The sequence below is a fragment of the Pan paniscus genome, chromosome 6, assembly GCF_029289425.2.
Source record: "Pan paniscus chromosome 6, NHGRI_mPanPan1-v2.0_pri, whole genome shotgun sequence".
Taxonomy (NCBI): Eukaryota; Metazoa; Chordata; class Mammalia; order Primates; family Hominidae; genus Pan; species Pan paniscus.
The window spans coordinates 53,045,931-53,071,010 of record NC_073255.2 but is presented as its reverse complement, the minus strand read 5'-3'; the positions used below and the strand labels follow the sequence as shown (position 1 = coordinate 53,071,010).

The 25,080-nt window shown below is 37.4% G+C and overlaps 1 protein-coding gene across 2 annotated transcripts in view; it reads right to left on the bottom strand.

Moving 5' to 3' along the window:
• ABCA13 (ATP binding cassette subfamily A member 13) overlaps positions 1-24,229 on the bottom strand; it is a 513,749-nt gene extending 489,520 nt beyond the window's left edge. Inside the window, exons 1-2 of one of the 2 annotated variants that reach the window (XM_063606228.1) lie at positions 24,046-24,229; positions 2,898-2,991 (exon numbers count right to left, since the gene is read on the bottom strand). In XM_063606228.1, coding sequence (XP_063462298.1) covers positions 2,898-2,991; positions 24,046-24,114 — 163 coding nt within the window. In that variant the 5' untranslated portion in view covers positions 24,115-24,229. The remainder of the gene's footprint in view (positions 1-2,897; positions 2,992-24,045) is intronic. The other variant, XM_003805826.7, reaches the window with a different exon arrangement.
• Between the last annotated feature and the right edge of the window lie 851 nt (positions 24,230-25,080).

The following is a 25,080-nucleotide window of genomic DNA, read 5'->3' as shown; positions in this document are numbered from 1 at the left end:
CTCCTTCATGTCTGTTGAATCTGCCCTCTTCCCACTGCTTCAGGGCACAACCATCTCTTGCCCGGTTACTCAAGAGTTCCACAAGTTGATCTTGCCTTCTCTAGTGTTGCTCTCCACCCATCCCAAATTCTGCCTTTTCCAGTGTCCAGAATGTGACCCCTAAATGCTCATTTTATTATGACCTTGCCTGAAACCTTTCAATGGCTTCTTCATGTTCTTTGAGAGTTCACCATCCTCAACATCATACAAAGCCCTTTATTGATTTGACCCTGCTTACTACTTCAGCCACATCTCTGCCTTTTGGTTCTACTTTAGGTTTTTGTCCATGCTGTCTGCCCTGCCTAGACAATTTCTCCTCTGCACTCTCTTGTTCTGACAAAGTTGCACAGTGCCTCAGAAGGCTTTCTTTAGAATGGATTGGCTGACCCTCTTGTGTGCTCACATGGCTCCCTGTATAAAACCCCATCATGGCAATTTTCCTACTACATTGTAATAGTCTGGCCCTACAGTGAGCTCTGCAAAGGCAGCGAAAATGCCTTGTCCACCATTTCATTCTCAGCCTGAAACACAAAAGGCACTCAATACATATTTATTGAATAAATAAATAATAAAGTAGAAACCCTGAAAAGCTTTTTAGGTTTTCCTAAATGATATTTTACTCACATGGTTTTACATTTTTCCATTCTGCAACACACAATAGAGTCTCCAAACAACAAAGACAAACTGATAGGAATGGTCCTAATATGTGTCAAACCTAAATATAACTGACACACTGTTTTGGGTAAATCCCAACACTTATTAAACCCTTATTGATGTAATGATTACAGAGTCAACCACATTATACATATTTAAGCGGTATAGCCTGATAGAGACAAAGCAGGCCATTATTTGTCAAGGAGTGATGTTGTTAAGGTTTCAATCCAGATAAACAAAATGGTCCATCTGACCATTTTCCTGAAGCACAGGAAGTTACCAGTGATAGTTTATCAGAGCATCACCATCACAATCGATAGCATCAACATAGTAATCACTATCATCACCATCAATATCATTTCCATCATTACCATCACTATCATCACCACCAACACCATCATCACTATTATCATCTCCATCGTAATCATCACCATCATCATTATCTCCACCATCATCTTCATTATCATCATCATCACCATCATTACCATCATCTCCATTATCATCAACATTATCACTGTCATCTCCATCATCATCACCATTATTACTATTATCTCCATCAAAATCACTCTCCTCACTATCATTTTCATCATCAGTATCACCATCATCATCTCCATCTTTATCATCACTATCAACACTGTCATCTCCATCATCATCTCCATCATTATCACCATAGTTACTATCATCTCCATTATCATCACCATCATCACTATCATCTCCATCATCATCATCATTATCATCTCCATCATCTCCATCATCATCACCATCATCACTATCATCATCTCCATTATCATCATCACTATTGTCTCCATCATGATCATAACCATCATCTCCATCATCATCATCACCACCATTACTACTATCGCCATCATAATTACACTTATCACTATAATCATCTTCATCATCATCACCATCATCACTATCATCACCTCCATCATCATCATCACCATCATCACTATTATCTCCATCTTCTCCATTATCATTACTATAATCTTCATTATCATCAACATCAATATCATCACCATCATCGCTATCATTACTATTATCATCTCCATTATCATATCATCGCCATCATCACTATCATCTCCATCATCATCATCACCATCATCACTATCATCAGCTCCATCATCATCATCACCATTATCACTATTATCTCATCATCTCCATTATCATTACTATAATCTTTATTATAATCAACATCAATGTCATCATCACCATTATCACTATCATTACTGTTATCATCTCCATCATCATATCATCGCTATCATCACTATCATCTCCATCATCATCATCTCAATCATAATCATCACATCATTACTATTATCTACATTATTGTCAGCATCATCACTATCATCATCTCCATCATCATTATCACTGTTATTATCTCCATCATAATCACTCTCATCACTATCATCATCTTCATCATCATCACCATCATCACTGTTTTCCCAATCACCATCTCCATCATTATTACTATCATCTTTATTATCATCAAGATCATCACTATCATCACCAGCATCATCACTATCATCTTCATCATCATTACTATTATCTCTATTATTATCGCCATCATCACTATCATCATCTCCATCATCATCTCCATCATCATCATCATCATAATTACTATTATCTACATCATCATCACTATCATCATCTTCATCATCATCATCACCTTCATTATCATCTCTGTCATCACAATCACCACTATCATTATCTCCGTCACCATTATAACTATCATCACCATCATTATCATTTCTGTCATCATCATCACCATCATCTCCATCGTCACCATCTTCACCATCATCATCATATCATCAGCATCATTATTTTCTCACCACCATCATCATCACCATCAACATTACTATCAGTATCATGCTGATAAACTACGAAATGCATCTCCCACTTCTACTTCTTCTACTTTCTATATTTATAATGGCTATTTACTTATGCCCAGATTGTGTCAGTTTTAATTGGAAGAATAAATCTATGTGCTAGATTGAGTGAACCTGTGTGAATATCATTCTTAAAAGACAAAACCTAAATCGTGGCTTATTGACATATACTCCAGATATGTTGTTATTGTCATAATGAAACCCTATCTATTCATTTCACTCAGCATTCAGAGTTTATAAAAAACAAGAAAGAGTGCTATGAGTTTTTTTTCTCCAAAGGTTAATTCAAAAAGTATATTAAAAAGTGAAACTTACAAATGTCTCTGTATCTGGGAGGTTCTTGAAAACGAAGTACTGTCAGAATTACAAACAGGATACAAGGCCAGAAGAATTCAGCAAGGAAAAGGACCTAGAAAATTTAAAAAAAAAATACCACCTGAATAAATTGTAAGGTATTACAATATTTTCATCTCTTGAAGGAGGTCATTGTAATCCCTGCTGTGTGTCTCAGAATAGTCATTTGGGACAGGAGCCCACAGAGAAGGCCTAGTTCATTTATCATTGCATCCAGATCTGCGACTGTGTCATCTCCTTGTTCTTCTCCCATCAGACCCAGCTTTTGCTTCTTTCCTTTTTCTGCACATTTTTATTTATTGCAGAACTTATGACATTACAGAAATTAAAGAAATAAATAACTTCACCCATATTTCCCATACTTCAATACAGCAAGTATTTTTATTTTTCTAATTTCTTTAACATTTCTGACTTTTTTACCCAAATAGATATTTTGCTGGCTTTGGTGGTAGCATCCACTTCTCATTTACCTTCATTTTATGCATATTTTTCAATATTGCCAAACAAGATTTATAACTATCAGCTTACTTGTTGCATAATATTCTTACCAAAGGAATATCCCATAATTCACACATTCTTCTGTTAAGTAACATTTTTGTGTATAAATAATCTTTCATTTGAATTATTTTCTTAAAATTAGAATAAACTCCTAAAACTAAGATTACTGGAGTAAAATCTCTTGACACAGACTACAAAAGAGCTACTCAAATGATTGCAATACTTTGTACAACCTCAAATTTTCAAAGTTAAAAGAAAATTAACTTTGACACATGGAATTTAATCATTTCACACATGGAATTTAATCATTTGAGGAAAAAAAAAACCACCACCTATAAGGTATAGACCAAAAAATTAATAGAAAAGCCTCAATTGTCATAAAATTAATTTTACTGTCATCATTCTTCACTTGTTTTATGGTGGATAATCTTGTATTGAATTCATGTGACATCATTTTGCAAATACAAAAGTTTATAGCCAGACAAAAAGTAGGCAAGCCATTGAATAAATGCACAAACAAAAACCTAAAAATCTGCAGGTTAAGAATGCTCCATCAAACACCAAAGAGGATATCTTACTGTTTCAGATTCCCAGTTATAATGCTTTGAAGTAACATGAACTTCTGGTCACTTTGGTTTCTTTATTCTTTGAACTGCCATGGTCATATCCCATTGCAGTAATCCTTCCTTATAAGCAGATCTAAATGTGACCAGATGAGTGGCCTAAAGCCATGAAGACAAAACACAGGTGTAAAAGAGTTTTTCCATCCCTGGTATAATTAAAGAAGAAAAGAAATCACCCTCTTTGGCCGGGCACGGTGGCTAACACCTGTAATCCCAACACTCTGGGAGGCCGAGGCAGACGGATCACTTGAGGTCAGGAGTTCCAGACCAGCCTGGCCAACACGGTGAAACTGCATCTCTACCAAAAATACAAAAAAAATTAGCCAGGCATGGTGGCACACACCTGTAATTCCAGCTACTCAGGAAGCTGAGACAGGAGAATCACTTGAACCCGGGAGGTGGAGGTTGCAGTGAGTCGAGACTGCACCACACTGCACGCCAGCCTGGCAACAGAGCGAGACTCCGTCTCAAATTAAAAAATTAAAAATAAATCACCGTCTTTGAAATATTCCATGAGGAAGTATTTCTTGTGACAAAAAGTGCATCATGATTAAAAAGTTCTCTGACACAGTCCTGAAACCTAGTTTCACACATTCTTATAACAAAGAAAATGCCTGCAGATCACCCTCTGGTTCAAGGGACCACAATTAAACCATAAAGAAAGGTCAAGGACGCTCAGGAGATAACTACTTATTTAAGTCATTTTGGTCATTCTTTGTAATAAATTAATAAGTTACTGGAGTATTGGGGTAGGGAGGTGGTGGGGGAAGATTCCATCATTAATTCTGACTGAATATAAGTAAGCAAAATAAAAAATATACCTCATATTAAATGATAACTTGATAGCATTAAGAATAATAAACACATAATTTTCTTGGGTTTTTTATTCCGTTTCATTTTTAATAACATACAATAGCTATTTTTTAAGACAAGTAGTTGTATAAAAAACAGAAAATGGTTTATAGAACCAAGACTCATATAACTTTTGACATTATAAATATGTAAATAAACATATGTATGGTTAAGAAATTTTAAAAGTACAGAAAGATTATAACCACTCTCCTATAGGATAAACTATCTATTTACAAAATACATGTATATGTATAACTAATGTGTTAGAACCAATTTTCCATAACAGCACTTATAGTTCTACCTTGCTACTTTTAAAGACTACATAATATTCCACTGTAGGATTTAATTTATTTAATCAATCACTTCATCATGAAAATTTGCATGTTTTTCTCTTTGGGGCCAGTGATATCATGAGGTTGTTTTTCTTTTATCAATTAAAGTGGTATTTACTTAGAAGAGAAGCATTTCTGCTTGAAATTGAAAACTCTCTTAGGAGTGTTTCTAAATTTTTTCTATTACATGACACTATTAAAATATTACAACTGGGAAAATTTTGCTCAAATTTGCAACAGTTTTCTTGAAAAGGTAAAGGCCATCAAAGTCAGACATATGTGTAGCATGAATTTTGGTCCAAAACACCAAATATATTACTCTATTATAGTTGATTACAGATAACAAGACAGCAACATACTAAAACCAATGTACATTATGAAATCAAGTAGATGCAGTTCAATGAATCCCAGCTTTTAACTTCATGAGGTTTTTTTTACATATTTGGCTGACTTTTGTAAGTAGATCCGTGAGGTACCATTGCCAAATGGGATTACTGCACTAAAGTGTATATGATTTTTAATGTGGATTTTTAATTTAGATAGATGTAGTGAAAATGCCCTCATTAAAAACTAAACCAATTATCATTTACTCTGATTGCACTCTCAATAGCACCTAGGATTAACAAACTTAATTTTCTGTCAAGCTGATATGCAAAAACATAATGATAACTTTAGTTATTAAGATCAAGCATTTTTCACAAGTTAAGCATATAATAATTCCTTGCATATTAACTCTCTGTTCTTCCAGTTGCCTATTTTTCTATTAAGTTGTTCTTTATTTTTACAGACTTATAAAGCATTATTTTGTATTTAATTTTTTAATTAAAGAATTCAGCCTTTTCATGGCTTATGGTATTACAAATACTTTCTCCAACTTTGTATTTGCCTTTTTATTGTCTAAATCTTTCATGCCATTAATTTATCAATCCTTTTATTTATAGTATCTGGATATTGTTCCCTTCACATGAAGACAACATCATTTAAAGGACCCTGCCAAAGCCAAATTAAAATAGTAGTAACTCTAAAATCACAAATATTTTTCAGTCCAGTCTTAAAAATCCACATCCAATCTCTAGTTTCAAATGAAAATATTATTGGAAGAAAATAAAACCTTGAATCTTATCGTTGAGAAGTTTCTCTAAGCATCTTGAAATAATAACAGAATTCCAATTAAACCTAAAAAACAACATCTCAGAGTGTTTTATTTACAAGCTGGTCACTGACCCTTCTGAAAATCACAAGTGAAAAACTATCTTTCATTGTTCTGAGTTTGAAGTTGCTCCATTCAAGAGAAAAGTAGCCAGACACCAGTTCTGCTGTGTCATTTTCCATTGTGTGTGAGTGAATCACCCTTTCATAAGACTATTTCTCTGCAGGGGTGCAAAGGCAGCCTTCCCTTTCTCATCACATTTTTAGTCACGTTTTTCTTCTTATATGTCATTATTATCCTCGAATCTTGCTTAACATTTTGAATCTTACCCCTGTTAAATAGGAATGCTGTCTGATTAATGCTAGGGCTTCACCGTATCTCGCACATCTCAGACCTTCCATTGCTGACTTCTTAACACCAGAAAGTGACCCAATCAGAAGCAGAAACTGGCACTTCTGCTGTCCAAATGCGCTGGCACAGATGCTGCCACAGGCTCTCCTCTCAAGAAAAATAACCGTCTGGTAAACCTATTAGCAGTTAACAAAACAATGCCCCCACTACCAAACCACCACAAAGCCCTCCTACTCTTCCAGGAGGGAAGCTCCGACCAGCAGAGGGTGGAAGCGTTCAGTCCTGTACCCCGGAGCTTCCCATCCGCAAGGCACTTCTCACCATGAATTTCGTGGATGCCCAGATCCCTGTTCCACTACCATTCCTCTCACCTTGTGGCCTGAGCATGAATATAAACCTTTCCATGTTTCCATCAGCACAGCTGAGCCACGATGGCATTTGGGAAGACATTAGCAATACATACAGATGAACATGTACACAAAAAGGACTCCTGGGTAAAATGATACATTGAAACTTCCTCACAGACTTTTTCTTCTTCCAGACAAAATGGGTGGGGTGGGGGGAGAGAAAAGAAAATAAATTAGAGGAGGCAGGAATAAACTTGTATTTGCCCAATAGAAAAAACTACCAAAACGTAAAAAAAAAGAAAAAAAAGTTTCTAGAGCAGATCAAATAAGCCTACCATATTTCAACCCCAACTCAGTTGACAATCTCTAAAGCCATAACAATGTCCCCTCACAATCCTGGTGACTATCCCCAATACCCACATCCATGGAGATGAGCACCCCAAAGGAGTCTCCTTATCTCCTGCTTCTGACAGAGGAGTTGGAAAAACTGCTACTGAGAATGATCAAATAAACAAGGAAAGTGAACAATGAGGCTGACTCTCGAGGAAACCTCCAGGACTACATAGAGAAATGTGAGAAGAATCCAAAGCTGGAGAGCAGTTTCCACAAAATGAACTGAACATTACACAAAACGTTTAACAATTTTTCATAGGAGAGCACAGAGCCCAACTGGTCTAATAAAGGTTGTATTGCATCTCAGATGATTTCCCTCACTCTTCTCCATGGCTGTCCTGACCATTTCCAATCTTCTCCTTCTATAGATGATTAGAGCATACAGGATATGCTTAGGGATCACACTAGATATTGAAGGAGAAATAAAACTGTTCCCAGATTTATTGAAAAGAGAGTCAAGAACAAATATAATACCTGGGCTGAACTCCCCAAGTATAGGTGGCAATAAAACAAAGAGCACAGCTGCTATCTAAACATTAGGAAGGAAATAAACCAAAAGAAAAAGAAAACAAAACGAAGTCAGAAAGCATGCCTGGAAAAGAAACAACTCAAATAAAATGAAGAATTTCTTTACAAGTGCCCCATTAAGAAGAACACTTTAATAAGGACAAATATTCAGAAAACAAGGGCTCAGAAAAAAGATATAAACAAATAAGTAAAAAAGAGATTGTGGATCTAAGAAAAAAACAAAAAAAATCATCACTGTGGAATGTTAAATGATTTAGAAACCATAAAAAGAAAATACATACTAGTTAAATTTCAATTTTTGGAATAAGAAACAGCTTACAATAACAATAATGATTTTTAAAAACATTTTAAAGGCAAAAATATTAAGACGCAAAAGCTAATATATTTGAAAAACAAAGACTATACAACATAAGGAAAATTGGCACCCCCAAAGTAAAGAATCCAACAAATTGAACAAAATATTTTTTGACGATATTCCTCAAAGATATAAGATAAGAGAATTTCCCTGAAATAGAGAAGATTTCATCTGCAGACTGAAAGAGTATACTATATTTCAGAAAAATAAAATAAGCCATAGTTAAACTACGGCCATTAAACTTCAAGCTACTGAACTTCAAAAATAAACTATGACTACTACAGGTGTCTAGACAGACAAAAAAAAAAAAAAAAAAAGGCAACTCCCTAACAAGAGAAGAAAATCAGTCTGGCCTTAAATATATCCTCAAAACATTTCATGTTAGATGCCAATGCATCAATTTACAAAGTTCTAAGAGAAAAAAAGTAGGATTAAAAAAAATGACACCCAGCCAAATGGCCTTTAAACAACAAATTTTACAAATATATACGTATATATATTTGTGATATATATAGAGAGACAGGGACTGATATATATATGTATACACTGATATATATATATATATGCATATACACATAGATATATACATATTCTCAATAATGAAATAACACAGATAATATATTTACCAAACACCCTGAGGGGTGAAAAGGCTTGGCAATGAATTCCAGACCAAATGAAAATGGACGAAAATTTTAAATGAAGGAATATCACTTCTGCTTTCAGTAGTATGCTGACTAGAAACGACAGGGTCATTCCTGCTAAAAGAATGTCATTTTTCTTGCATTGCTGGTCTTTCTGGAAGTAAAATAAATCAACAAAGAGCTGAGGAAAGGAAAGTGACCAAAAAATAAATTAGAAAAAACAATTCATGAGCTGAATCTTAACATATAAGATTCAATTTAAGGGAGAGAGTGCCCCTCAAGGGGAGTGGAGAGAAAGTAGGAGTGGCTATATTTAAGTAACTAGTGGCTAAAATTTTTTTTAGAAAATATGAAAGACACAAGTCCAAATCCATAGATAAAGAATATACCACATTTACTAGGAAAGCTAAATCTACACTAAGACATGGTATAGTGAAACTTCAACACAACTAAGTAAAAGAGAATATCTCAATATCAATTCAAGAATAAGGACACATCACCTCAAAGAAATAATTAGAATTACTGAAGACTCATCAAAAATAAGAACCCAGAGATAGTCAAATATCTTTAAATTGCTGAAAGAAATTCTGTCAATCTAGAATTGTATACCCAGAAAAACAATCTCTCAGGAATGAGGCTAAAAGAAATTTTTCACATAATCAGAAACCAAGTTATCCAACAACAGACCTACACTAAAGAAACTTTCAAATAATATGCTTTAATTTCAAATAATGCTTAGATTAAACTCACTATTTGAAAGACAAGAATTATCAAGCTTGATTTCAAAAAGAAAATGCTATATGCTATTTAGAATGGCTGTAATTAAAATATAAGGACATAGAATGGTTAAAAGTAAGGAGATGAAAAAGATATGGTAGGTAAATATTAAACAAATTAGTTATGTTAATATCAAACAAAGAAGACTTTAAGACAAGGAAAGTTGTCATTCTTATCAATATATAAGGATATCAATCAATGATTGAGAGGATTAATACATAACAAAAAGATTCATACCAAAAAGTATAATAATATTATGAATGTGTATACTTAATCATTTAGCCTCAAAATATATAGCACAACAATTGCATTATATTACAATATTTTATTACAGGAAGAAAATTCTGAATTTACCTTCATAGAAGGAGAATCCAATACCTACCTCAATAACTTTCTACAACAGCAAGTATTAATCAAAAAAAGTGTTTTTAAATAACATATGATTTGTATTATCAACAAAAGATAAAGCATCTGGGGGAAATTTTTGACTAAAGTTTGTGCAATTATTTCATAAAGAAAATTATAAAACTTTATTGAAAGACAGCAAAAAGAAGCTAAATATACGAACAGATTAATATCATTACTGCATTAAAAAACTCAGTACCATAAAGATGTTAATCCTACCCAGATTGATCTATAGGCTCAATGCAATTCTAATGGAATTCCAAAAGGTTTTTGTTTGTTTTGTTTTATTTGCTTTGATCTTGCTGTTGTTATCATACTTAATGAGCTGATTCTAGAATGTATTTGGGAGAACAATGGTCAAAAATACTTGAGACAATTTTCATCAACAGGTTGAAATAACTTGTCCTTTCATATAACAAAGCTTTCTGTAATAGTAATTAAAACACCATGCTATTCGTTCCATAATAAGCAAAGCAACCTGTGGAAGAGCCTAGCAACAGAGCTGTGCATATTTGGAGACTTGATATATGAGAAAGGTGGTTGACAAATCAAAGGGACAATAATTTCTTCTGCAACAAATTGTGCTATAAAACTGGTTATTCTGAGAGTGGAGATAGAGGAGGCAGGGATAGATTAGGTCTTTGTCATCATCATATAAAAAACTCTAAATATGAGAAAACAACAACAACAACAACAACAACTTTCAGCCTAGGCAACATGGAGAAACCCCATCTCTACAAAAAATACAAAAATTAGCCAGGCATGATAGTGTGTCCTTATAGTCCCAGCTACTTGGGGGGCTGAGGCAGGAGGATTGCTTGAGCCCAAGGGGTTGAGGCTACAGTGAGCTGTGTTCTCACCACTGCACTCCAGCCTGGATGAAAAAGTGAGATCCTGTCTCAATAAAAAGTGAAAGAAACTGTCTTTTTATTTTTTTGAGATAGTCTTGCTCTGTCACCCAGGCTGAAGTGCAGTGGTGCAATCTCAGCTCACCGCAATCTCCGCCTCCCAGATTCAAGCAATTCTTCTGCCTCAGCCTCTCAGGTATCTAGGATTACAGGCATGTGCCACCATGCCTGGCTAATTTTTGTATTTTTGGTAGAGATAGGGTTTCACCATGTTGGCCAGGCTGGACTTGAACTCCATTCCTCAAGTGATCTGCCCACCTCAGCCTTCCAAAGTGCTGGGATTACAGGTGGGAGCCATCGCACCTGGCCAAAAGTAAACGAAACTTTTTTAAAATGTTCAGAAGAAAACAGACAGTTTTCCTTTTTTTTTTAATGCTTAAATAAGACACAAAAATCATAAACAACAAAAGAAACTTAAGCTATTTACAAATTTAAAATCTCTGTTCTTCAGAAAAGCCATTTGAAGAGTGGAAAGACCAGCCATAGACTTGAAGCATCTATTTCAACATGTATAACTGATAATGCAGTTATCTGTAATACCTACAAATGCCTACAAATCAATAGTAGGAAATGATAGAATTGAACACAGTCAAAAGAAATGAGCAGACAAGAGCAAACTATGAACACGTTATATGATGCCCAGTTTCAGTAGTACTCAAGCAGTTGCAAATTAAACCCCAATGAGATCATCATTTTACACCCACCAATTCGGGACAATGTAAAAAGCCTGACAGTACTCATTGTCAGTGACCATATGCATAAACAGGAACTTTGGACAGCAATTTGACAATATTAGTAAGCTAAGGATTTACAAATTCTATGGCCCAATAATTCAATAACTATGTAGTAAATTGAACCATATTAATTCTGTTAGATTAGACTGGTTTCAACCTTAAAAATACTATATAATTTAACCAAATACACAGTTGTTAAGAAGGGATTATACACATGAACCAAGAGGTATGCTCAATGTTCAAAAGTGTTTACACAGCATTACTTGCGAAAGAAAAAAAAAAATTGGAAGTCATGCAAACCCCGTCAATGGGAGAATAGATCAATAAACTGTGGTGTACTAAGGCAATAAAAATAAGTGCTTTCACTCATTCGTTCATTCGGAATTGTGTACCACGTCAGGCACTGTTACAGGGACTGGGGAAATAGCAGTGAAAACCAACATGACCTAGTTTCTGTCCAAGAGGATGGAATCAATGTCCTTGTGAAACTAAATGAAGCAGAGCCGTACACAATCCCTGAATGAGGCTCTCCTGGGAATTCAGATGTGAAGACCAAGCCCTATCCTTAAGTAGTTCATTCGCATAACCATGAAGCATTTGCAAGCACTTGCTCATTCATTATTTAATCCTCACAACAACCAGTGAGATAGGTAATACTGTGCCAGTTTTACACCTTTTATGTCATAAAGATTATTATTTCGTGCAATATCTTGGAACTAATTTGTGATGGTACCTGGACAGAAGCTCAGGCCTACAGATTAAATATGTAATTTTCCATCTGTCTTGAACAAACAATCTCCAGATTGAGTCGAAATATATTTTTAAATCCTCCAAGTGACTCATGCGGTATGTGGATTTGGTTGCAACTAAAAACCACAAAGAATAAAATGCTTAGGTACAAAAACTAAAATTGTAAATGAATAAGAAAGAAAGAGAGCCTTTCAAAGGGAGGAGCTAGCCAGAAGATCTCGTTGGCTGAGAGAAGAGGAAAACACCATAAGTTTAGAATATCCAGGAAGCTAAAGTAAAGCACATAATTAGTCTGTTGCCCTTGTCTTTGGAAACAAAGGGCTTTGAAAGAAGCATGAAATTCTATTGTGTCTCTTTGGGGCACTTGGGGCCTCTAGATGCCAACCTCTCAAAAGAGGGGACTTTCCCAGATGTATTTTGAAGTTCTTGTTGTTAAGCACTGCAGGAAAACACAGCCCAATGTTCACACAAGGAGTTCCAACAAAGCACAAGTCCAAGCTAAGAGATAATCCAAATGCCAAACAGCAACTATAGTTACAGTTGATCTGCCTAGATCCTTTACAGTTAGGAGTCGAGGCTTCCAAACATCTCTCCATCAAAGTCCAAAATTCCTTCCCCAAGTGAATTTTTGCAAACCTTTTAGTTAGTGGGATACTGACAGAAAGAAATAAACCAATTTTTTTCTTCCTTCTCTCTTTTTTTGTGAGGAGTAGGGTTGTTTTTTGGCTTTCTATTGAAAAATAATTGCTTTTCTTTCAATGTTCATTCAATGAACATTTATTTAGCACTTTCTCAAACATTGAGCTAGAGACTTTGGCATTATAAAGATGAATGAGGAATACTTTCTCCACTCAAGTACTCAAAGGAGACACACAAATAATCAAAATTAAGTATGAACACTGAAAGGAGATGCATATTGGTACAACCCTTCAGGAAGTCAAGTAAGCAAGATGTTTTTAAATTGTGAGATGTACATACTCTTCAACCCAAAGATTCTCATTTGATAGATTTTTAATGAGGAAACAATTGGGAAAGTATCTAAAATATGTATAAAAGAGTTATTTTAATATTGTTTCAACTGCAAAAAAAATTAGAAATTAAGCACCAATCGTTAGGGTATCGATAGAGCATTTTCAGTTAAACACAACTATTCTTAATGGAGTTAAATATACATATTTATGGACATTTTTTGAATCCGCAATTATTATGGTCGAGTTAGGATGTTTGCACTAGTGACTTAGGACGTTGTGCTTTTTCTGCCATGGCTGAGTGCAGGTACTCTATGGAAAGCTACAGCCTCCATAGAGGTGGCCATACAGCGGGGGAGGTGGGTATACAGGACATCAAGTGCTCCATCCACAGGGACCCTGGAGTTGGCCAAGATGACTCCAGGGAGTGAGGAAAGAGGAAGGGTGAGAGGACACTCTCAACCCAAGTTCGCATTTATATTGGAATGGAAACATAATCAAAATACCAACTGGAATAATTTCTTAAGTCAAAATGGCTCTAAAATATAATTGGTAAGTAAATGTGTTTTTAAAAACAAAAATTTCCTAAGAAGAAAGAAGAGCTAGAAAAATTCTAATCCTACAAAATATTAGAACATAGTGTGATGTTTCAGTGCTTTAAAAAAAATAAAATTGGTACAAAACAGAAATGTAAATCTATGCAGTGGCATAGGAAGTCCAAAAAGAGGCCCTACTGCATTTCAAAAGATATGACAAAATGACCTTTAAGTACAAGGAGGTAAAATAGAGTAATTTAACAATGGCATTAGGCTACTTGAATTGAGACTTAAAAAAAAAAAAAGATAAAACATTATACAACTCAAAAGTAAATGAAAGTGTAAAAAAGAGTAAATTTAATTTCAGTAAAACAAGAAGAGAGCAGAAAATTGATCAAAGCTATGGATGAATGAAGTATAATTTCAGTAGTTTTGAAATTACAAAAGACATATTTCAAAGAAAATGAAAAGATATTTTAAGATATACAAATTGTCAAGTCTGAACAATAAAAATAAGAAAAAAAGAGGATAACTAACCAAAGAAATACTTGTCATGCACGTAATCACCAGGCCTCTAATGACACAATTGGAAAGAATTTGATGGGCAAGTTATATAAGGAAAAAATAGAGAAAAAAGTTCATTCTTACACTAACTCCTTAAAATAGAAAACCAAATAAGCCCTAATATGTGTAGTCAGTTTGCAAGCACAGACCACACTGAGTAAAGGACAATACAACACTGGATGCATCAACTGGCTTTACAGGAACTGCGGGTCCCTTCTGATCAGACGCCAGCCAACAGATGGAACGAAACTAAAAAGAGTTAGTAATTTGAGTTCCCTTTGGGCTTAGCCATATTACTACTTAGAATCTGGGATTTTTTGTTTGTTGGTTTTGTTTTGTTGTTGGTAGGTTTTGTTTGTTTGTTTGTTTGTTTCATTTCCTTTTGTTTTGTTTGAGGTGAGGTCTCACTGTGTCACCCAGGCTGGAGAGCTGTAGGGGGATTGTGACTCACCACAACCTAGAACTCCTGGGCTGAAGCGATCCTCCTGCCTCAGCCTCCCTAGTAACTGGGACTACAAGCATGTGCCACCACACCTGGCTTAGAATTTATTAAGAGATGTCCAGCATCAGCCACGCATGGTGGCTCACGCCTGTAATCCCAACACTTTGGGAGGCCGAGGCAGATGGATCACCTGAGGTCAGGAGTTCGAGACCAGCTTGGCCAACAGGGTGAAACCCCATCTCTACTAAAAATACAAAAAACAAAATTAGCCAGGCATGATGGGTGGCACCTGTAATCCCAGCTACTCAGGAGGCTGAGGCAGGAGAGTTGTTTGAACCCAGGAGGCGGAGGCTGCAGTGAGCTGAGATCACGCCATTGCACTCCAGCCTGGGTGACAAGAGAAAAACTCCATCTTAAAAAAAACAAAAGGTGTCCAGCATCAATATGATGTGATGTATCAAAAGAGTAGTATGTTAGGATAATTGAGTTACCACTAGAAACAAGGAAACCCCACAACAGAAGTGGTAAGGGCAGTGCCTAACCCCACCTAGAATTTGGGACTCACACCACCCATGCCAGTGTGTGTTGTGGACATGGAGTTCAAGGCTCTGCTGGAGACAGCACCAAGGCTGTCCTGTGGTAATGCCTCCAGTAGTTCCTGACAGTCCCTAGCATGTGCAAAAGTGTTTCCTAATTCTTATAGTTTGGTGGCATTTGTTCCTAGTTCACCCATACCAGTCTTCATCAGATAAATTCAGAGTGCTGTATTGGTGTTGTTTACTCGAGGAACCTGTCCAGGAGTGCCATAGGCTCAGGCATCAGATAAAATCGAGTCTCAGCCTAGCTCTGCTGCTTCCCTCAAATGGGCCTGTGCAAGTTAACCACCCTTCCTGGCTCATTTTCTGTAGCTGTGAAATGGGAGTAAGAAGTTCTGTCACGCAGGGGTGTGGGAAATAGGACTGATGTCCTGGGCTCAGGTGCATGATGATTGTTGGCAGAGAGAAAGAGCATACTCTGACACCATCTGGCTCCGCTGATGTGACAAAATGAAGAAGGAGAGAGTGTGCTCTCAGGACCTGCCGGGATCACAGCACAGCACTATTTTAGCTTCCATTTGGGATCTTTCGTAGCAGGCCCTGTGAGCTGACACTCATCACTCTGACATCATTCTGAATGAGCTGACATCATTCTGTGGATCCGGGGCAGAGCACCGTGCCTCCTGGCTGCTTCCCTCTCATCCCTAAAGAATGGTTATTTTCCAAGTAGGTGGGCACAAGAACACACAGGTACAATTCTCCCAGGAGCTCCAACTTCAAACCTGGAGGATGACAGGTGCTGTCTGGCCGGGACAGCCCAGGAATCGGGTAGGACCAGGCAGAGGTACTACCCCTCAGGGGAACTCTCTGGCTTAGCTGACAGCAGGCAGTGGGGGAGGAAAACATCCCCGACAGGAATGAAGCAGAGAGAGGAGAGGACACTCACGAAGAGCTGACCTCGGGCAAGGTTTCCTTGAAAGGAGCCCCCCAGAGTTCCAAATCGAAAAAAGAAATGTGCTTTTCACGAGGACCAGTTCCCCAATAAATAGCCTCGGCCTCCAATACAATCTCATAAAAATAAGACTTGAGGCTGCCTTTGCCTCTGGTCTCTCACATTATTGTTACTGTGACAGTTTTGTTGTTGTTTGTTGTTTTTAAAACCTTTCCTGTAATTGAAATACCTAGGCCTATCTGGGCCAAAGTAAATAACTCTACCAGGGAACTCTAGGCTTCCCAAGGAGACCTGCATTCACAAGTGAGAAGGAAAAGCCTCTTGGGAAAGTAAGTCTTTGTTTTTATTATTATTATTATTATTATTATTATTATTATTGGTTTTTGTTTTGCACAGAAGCCACGTAAATCCACCATCCTAAATAAAATCTCCCAGACCTAGCTTTTTGATGATCTTGTAATTTTCTCTGCAATATGCTGGTAACAATTTCAGCAAAAGAGCAACCTAGAGAGAATTATTTTCTCTTTTCAGCCTGACAGTCAAATTGGTAAATGAGAAACTGGATGGCTTGTCTTTGAAATCCAGTCAGTTTTCCATACCTTTAGAAGACTGGATAATCTCACATTCTTTTTTTTTTTCATTTTATTTTATTTTATTTTATTTTTACTTTTCTAAATTTTTTTGAGATAGAGTCTCGCTCTTCATCCAGGCTGGAGTGCAATGGTGCGATCTCGGCTCACTGCAGCCTCTGCCTCCCAGATTCAAGTGATTCTCCTGCCTCAGCCTCCTCGGTAGCTGGGATTACAGGCACATGCCACCACGCCGGGCTAATTTTTGTATTTTTAGTAGAGATGGGGTTTCACCATGTTGGCCAAGCTGGTCTCAAACTCCTGACCTCAGGTGATCCGCCCTCCTCGGCCTCCCAAAGTGCTGGGATTACAGGTGTGAGCCACCATGCCCGGCCACTATTCTCACATTCTTAAACTCAGGCAATGATGCAGGACAAAAGAGATGCTCACCACACAGCCAGACTCTTAAAGAAACACTGAGATGCTTTCACTGCAAGTGTTCCCTCACTGCCCTTCAAAGCATTTCCCTCACTGCCCTTCAAAATTGTTTTTTTAATACATATTTGGTTGTCTATTTAATCACTAGTGCTTTGAGAGAGGGTGTAGGAGGAAAATAAAGCTAAAATTAAAGGTTTAGAAGCAAATTAAGATCAATTGAAATTAAAGAAAAGGCACTGCTGATACCATGATTGTGAATTAGGAAAAACAAACCAACCAACCCCAAACAGCTTAGTAGAGGCCAGCCCATGCTAAAAAAAATACAAAGGGAGGTTTGCTTTTATTAATTCGGTTTCTGAACTGCTTTTCCTAGATCACTGCTCTTAGTAAACCTAAGACACACTCAAATGGCCCTCAGTGGCCTGGCAGTGACTGAGGCAGTTTCCTCCCAGGGTTCAGCCCAAGGCAAGTCCTGAAGGCCAGGGAAGCCCAGGCCAAGCCCCAAGATCCCACAGGCTCCCGATTTAATGACAAGTAGGAAGATTATCAACTTTATCTTCTCATCTAGCCAAACAGAAGTTGAATTACTCTACATTTTATTAAAGAGCCCTTGGTGGGAGCTTCGAGTTATCAGGAGTTCCATCGCACCTGCACTACTGTATGACTGCAGCCAGAGAGGGAGAAGCCATCATGTCAGTCATCCGTGTGGCCTAATCACAAGAAATGTGTCACCTCCGTGTAAGTGCTGGAAACGAGAATAGTTCAACGGCTCCTACACCACCTGAGAACCGTCTCGCCTCTCACTGCCAATCTTGTCCCGCAGTGCTGGAGTCTGCAGCTGAGCGGGTTTGTGTGTGGAGCGCCCCTGGGTGTGGGCCGCTGCTGAGAAGTGGAGCAGAAAGTGCACTGGCTCGCAGGTGGCTGCTCAGCAGCACCCCAGCCCCACTACTGACCCGCAGCCAGTGAGGATGCCCTGACCCCAAGGACCTCTAGCCATAGGAGCAGTTCAAGACTAGTTAGTTCAAGACTTTTTCCAACCTGACTATGAGAGAGATCAGGCACCTCACCTTTTACCTTCTGGCATCTGCTGATTCCCTTAGTAAATCCTTATAGCAAATTTGACAACAAATAGTTGATGAGCTATAACATGTAACTATGCAAAACCAGCAAAAATCCAACCTCTAAAACAATGTCCAAAAGAAATAAGAGATACTTTACTTCTGAGGCTTGATATATGTAAATTTCTTTTCAATTTCAGAAAAATACAGAAATCGTAGCTAGCAAGATTAGTGTTTGCAAAATAAAATTATTCTTTGTAACACCAAGTTCAGTTTTTAGCACCTGATTTCAGTAATAGACAAAATAGACAACAGTAATAGACAAAAATCTCAAAGAAATGAGATTATTTTGTTTTAGAAAAGAAACACACACACACACATATACACACAAAAGTTCTGAGGTTTGAAGTAGTTGAAACTTGAGAACATGTTTCTTTACATCTTAAAAGAAAGTAGTTGAAACTTAAGAATATGTTTCTTTACATCTTAAAGGAAAAAAAGTGATTTCCAAGGTAGTTATCTTGGAAAGCTCCCTACCTAGCCCCAGGGTAGATCTCTAGGAGGTAGATAGGCAGAGGCAGAGCCCAGCAGGGATTCAGCCTGGGTTTGGGTGAGCTGACTCAGGTCTCTCTAATGCTGGTGGAGGGATGGCATTTGAACTCAGACAGTCTAATAGGCTTCTCCCTATTCCCCAACAAGCCAGGTCAGAGGATGAGCCCTGGCATAACACCATAATTCTTATTCATGACTAAAAGAAAGTATGCATTTTATCACTGTGGCCTTTTAAATCAAGAATGCGGTGCTTTATGTATGGTAGACATCTGGATATCTGTCGCTGGGTTCTGGGATGTGGTTTCCATGGGCAGAAGGATGTTCCTAGTAAAACTGTGGCCAGTGTAGTTTTGTTGTTTCCATTATCCTCTTCCAGCCCATGGTTGGGAGAGAACCATGAGTTTTTTAAAACATTGATGTCCTCATATTAAACTATGCTTCAACCCTCCTCCACTAGCCCAAGTCTTCAGTAAAATTGGCCAGCTCAACCCAAAAAGCTGGTATCACTTACAGGATATCAGCTTTCATTAATGGAGTAAGGGATCAGAGTCCTGTCCAGTTGGGCGGGGAAGGAAAGGACTGAGTAGCAGTCACAGGAGGCAAGATTCAGAACAGAGATCCAAGGTGTCAACAGATGTAGGATCCTGGAGACAACAACCACCCTGTGAATGGTCACTGCTCCATGATTGGAAGGATAGATTAGGGGAAGTGTGCCATCCACAGTACACAGGCTACAGGCTCAGCTGCTCTGTTCAATATTAAAACATGGGAGAACCCAAATAGACTGCAAAACTAAGAGCTATCCAAGGAGCTTACAGTTGGCTTACATGATTTTCTTGTTGTTGTTGTTGTTGTTATTATTAATTCGTTAAAATAAGAAGTAGCTGGTGAAGGTAGGGGGAGGGAGAGAATAGGGATAGATTTATTAAAGGATACAAAATTACAGCTAGATAGGAGGAATGAGTTCCAGTGCTCTATATGACTGTAGGATGACTATATAATAACAATGATATATCACATAGGTCCAGCGCAGTGGCTCACGCCTGTAATCCCACCACTTGGGGAGGCCAAGGCGGGTGGCTCCCCTGAGGTCAGAAGTTCTAGGCAAGCCTGGCCAACATGGTGAAACTCCATCTCTACTAAAAATACAAAAATTTGCTGGGCATGGTGGCACTCGCCTGTAATCCCAGCTATTCAGGATGCTGAGGCAGGAGAATCGCTTGAACCCAGGAGGCAGAGGTTGCAGTGAGCCGAGATCACACTATTGCACTCCAGCCTGGGTGACATGAGCAAAACTCCGTATGAAATAATAATAATAATATATCGTATAGCTTCAAATTGCTACAAGGAGAATATTGAATGTCCCCAACACAAAGAAATAATAAACATTTGACATAACAGATATACTCATTACCCTGATCTGATCACCATACATTATTTGTATTGAAACGTCACTATGTACCCTATGAATACGTGCAATTATTATCTGTCAATTTTAAAAAATTAAAATTAAAAGAAATAAAAATAAAATAAGTAATTAATTAGATTGATTTACAGTTAGAATAAAATGTAGAAATTAATAGAAATTCATGTGGAAAAGCATGGCTCAAAGTCACTGAATATTTGCCAATGTTGATGGCATTGCACTGGAACTATCCATAGGGACACCCGTGAGGCATTGTCAACTGATCTCCACCTGCCCAAAAGCAATGTTTCCTTACCTTGACCCAGAAACTTCTCCAGGAAACTTATTCAATAGAAATGATCCAGGAGAAGGTGTGTCCTTCATGCATAATGATGTTATTCATAACAATAAGAGCTGGAAAGAACCTTAATCCTCAACATAAGGAAATGGCCAAATAATTATGTGTATACAACTGATGAACTGTTATTCAATAAAACCATTAAATAAGAAGACCATACAGTAACTTTTAAAATGCTAGGCTTCAATATAAAGTGGGAAAAAAGCTATGACTTTAATTACGTAAAAATATTTCATTATGTATGCCTAAGGATAAGAAAAGACCACAAAAGTTAATTAGGATAATAAAATTTTAGATGACTTTAAAATGTTTATCTTTTGTTTTAGTACTGTTTTTACAATAAATAAAAATCAAGAGGAAAAAATAAATGGTATTAAAATAATGGTAAGAAACTACTTTTTCCAAGAATAGTAGAATTTTAACAATCTATAGAGTTAGGTATTAAGATAAGTATGATGGGTACTATTTATCCATTATTCTATTTTTTTAATTTTTGTTTGAATCTATAATACGATGTTTTTTGAAGAAACTATAATCATGAAATATATGAAAGATTTTTAAAAAGTAAATGTAAAAGCATATACTGATTTTCTCTTTATGAATGATACAAATTATTAAATTATCACATGTATGCTGACACTATGTACATCTATTATGCATCAATTTTTAAAAAAAGCTAAAAAAACAGTAAATGTAAAAACAGACAAGCTTCCTTCATACAACAAATAGTTCCTGGCTTTACTCACTAAATAAACATGTATTTGAGGCCATTTATTCACTCAGGCAGTTTGGTTATTCCACAGTTCATGCCAACACCTCACTTCCATAGTTCAAAAACAAAGAATCTACAGATTATCATTGGAGAATGGGAGAATGCTGTGATAAATAGGTCAGTTTAAAGACATTCACCCAGAGGGGTCTGCCCTCAATATTTCCACTGTAATAACATTAAGATATGTAAACATATTCACATTTTATCCCCCTGGAGTTCTGTTCTAACCCAACTGTGCAAGCCATGAACTGAGAGTTACCCTGTGCCTCCTCTCCTTGCAGCCCACGGTTCATGTCCACAGATGTCTGAGGCCACCCATTTCTACCAAATAAGAAAACAGCTCCCACTCCTATACCAGGTACTGTTGCAAGCACATTACATGTACAAACTCATTTAATACTTACAAACAATTTCATTTTACAGAGAAAAAAACTAAGTTAAGAAATTGCCTGAAAAAGTAAACTAGTAAGTGACAGAGCTGGGATGTGAACCCAGTCAGGCAGCTCCAAATTCTATGCATGGAACCACTTGTGTTGTTTCTACTCTGTTGCTATTCTAGGCATTGCTATAATGAACAACCTTGTACAAATATCACTTCCCATTTGTGCAGGGACATCTATAGGATATATCCCAAGAGGTGGTTTCATTAAATATTTAATTGCATTTTTCATTGCTTTTCTGTGAACAGACTATAGCTCTTTGTGGGCCAGGAACTCACTTTTCTTGTTCACCACTATCTGGCACATAACAGAGATGCATAAATGCTTTATTCCTTCCTTCTTTTACTTATTCAACAAATATTTACTGAACATCCATTGTGTGCCAGGCACTGTTCTGGGTGCTGGAGAATACATTGATGAACCGATTGGGGAAAATGTCCAGCTCTCATGCATGTAACATACTAATGTAGGATCCAGAGGCAATCGGCAAATAAGAAAATCTGTGGTGTGTTACAAGATGATAAATACTAAAGAAAAATAAGTCAAAGAAAAGTGGGATGCAGGAGTTACCACTTTAAATAAACAGTTATCAAACAAATAAAACCTTCTGATGAGGATGTTTGCCTTAGCAGCAAAAGTAATTGTGAAAATTTTTTAAAACTCAAGTATCCAGTAAGGAGGAGTAGGCAGTCTGGCTACCTCGGTCACTGAACTGTTTTGAGGTAGATATGCATAAAGCAGAAAGAGCAGTGTCTGGGAACCAACTTCCACCCATAACACTCTTTCATGGGAAAATAGGCTAATTCCCTAAAACAAACTTACATGTCAATGAAATACACTGTTTATAAATGTAAAACTACCTACACAGACACGAACACACTAACAATCAATGAAGACTGTCTCACTCCTTTATTCCTGAACTTAAAACTTTTGTACAAACTTTCAACTGAAATTATTTTGATCCTAAAGGTCACATAAAAAAGAAAACATCTCCTTTAACATGTATTTTATTTCAAGACAGAGAGATAGAATATTCTGGCTCTGAGGATTCAGCAAAATGTAATTCAATGTCAATTACTGAATCTCTTCAAACCAAAGCATTTGTCAGCAGAAAATTCCCATAGGTTAACTGTAGACCTTAAAATCAGAAACGATGCAGGTAAATTACTGCACATCTACTTCTCCTGAAAATGACATTTATAGGTATTAATGTTTATATAGTGGCATCGGGAATAAAGTTAATCATAATAACAAGCAATTGATTTCTATTTCACAAAAATGTACACTTACAGGATATTTGCATAAGTATTCACACAAGTTTCATTTGAACAATTCCAATCTCCTTAGGAAAACCTTGCTAATGTAATTGGAATACGGTTCTAAATAGATGTGAATTAACACTAAAGATGGTGACCCTACAGAATAACAGAGTGGATGTGTCATACCCTGCTCTGGTGAGGCACACTGTGCAGTCTTGTGCTCTGGAGTCAGTACCTGTAGCATTATGTTTATGCATTAAATGCAGCAAATGCTTTGTTCCCTAAACCTGAGAACTCACTGTTCAGTTTTTACAACGAATGCTTAGAACACAAATTATAGTTCAATTCCACCTGCCTTTTTGTTTGTTTTTAGAATTTTTCTAAATTTGCCCTTTTCTGATAAATTCTTCAGCCTTGATTTCATCCTGGTCATTAAAGTGTTCAGCTACTTTGGCCCTTGGGACAGGTTTTGATTTAAAATAATCCAACCTCCCCAAATTCCCTGCAGCGTGAGTGTTTTTACCTGCCAGGAGGCAGAGGCAGGCAGGAAAGAAGAGACCCTGATCTTGCTCCAGACCTCACTAGAACCCTATGGAAAACCAAGGCAAGCACTCACCGGGTTCCTGAGTCTGCAGAGCCAATTCTTCCACAGCAGGGCTTTGAACTGGCACCCGGCGTGCCCCATGCCTGCTGCTCCCTGCTCTCAGTCAGGAAGCCAGCCTGTAAGGATGGTGCTTATATCTGCTGGGCTCAAGTGAAGGCATGTTGCCTATTAGTCAATTCTAACAAAAGTGAGTGATGCAAGAGAGATTACTGGTGACTGAATAAAACAGGCATCAGATGTCCCCTCTTGTTCGGCATCTGCTGAGAAATCTTTTCACTAGCTGTTCAGTGTTTCAGGAGGGTTGAATTACAGAAAGCTGCCTTCAGGGACTTTCTCGGGCATACACACATACACAGAGAGGGTGCCCTCCCTTTCCGAGAACCCACAGAACTGATCTGTGTGACAAGAAGTAATGCCCACATTTACCATTTACCTCCCTTTTTTTCTGGATATTAATTAGATGGAATTTTCCTTTTTTCTTCTGAAGCATTGGTTATTACACAAATTTGCCAAAATATTTCAATTTTGGTGGTCCCAAGGCAGAGAGTTTGAAGGGAAGGAGATGGAAGCAGTGTTGGTGTCTGGGGGAGTTTGGGGAATGGGTGACTCAAGTTCCACTCTGCTACTGCACCTGCACTTCATACTTCTCCTTCACCCATTTCCTCCAAAGGGATCAGGATCTACGTTTCAAATGGTATCGGGTGCAGATGTGGCAGGACTCAGCAACTGGCCTGTGGATTACCTCTGAGTCCTGTTTGATTCCTGCACACTTGCACTTTCTAAGTGGCATGATGGATTCAGCTTGCCAGCTGGTGGCTCCATCATCCTGGAAGCCAGGCCCTCTTGAGTTCCTGTTGCCCCCAGTTGTGGTCAGAAGGATTTCAGGCAACCCAGTCTTGTGGTCTTCTATTTCATAAAGCAATTTTCACAAGCTGTGAATGCTTGATAAATGGCTTTTGCAATAGGAAACAGGGAACACAGGCTTCAGCAAAGAAACTGACTCAATTATTTTGTAAACTTATTTGTTTAAAGGATGCCTATTTTATT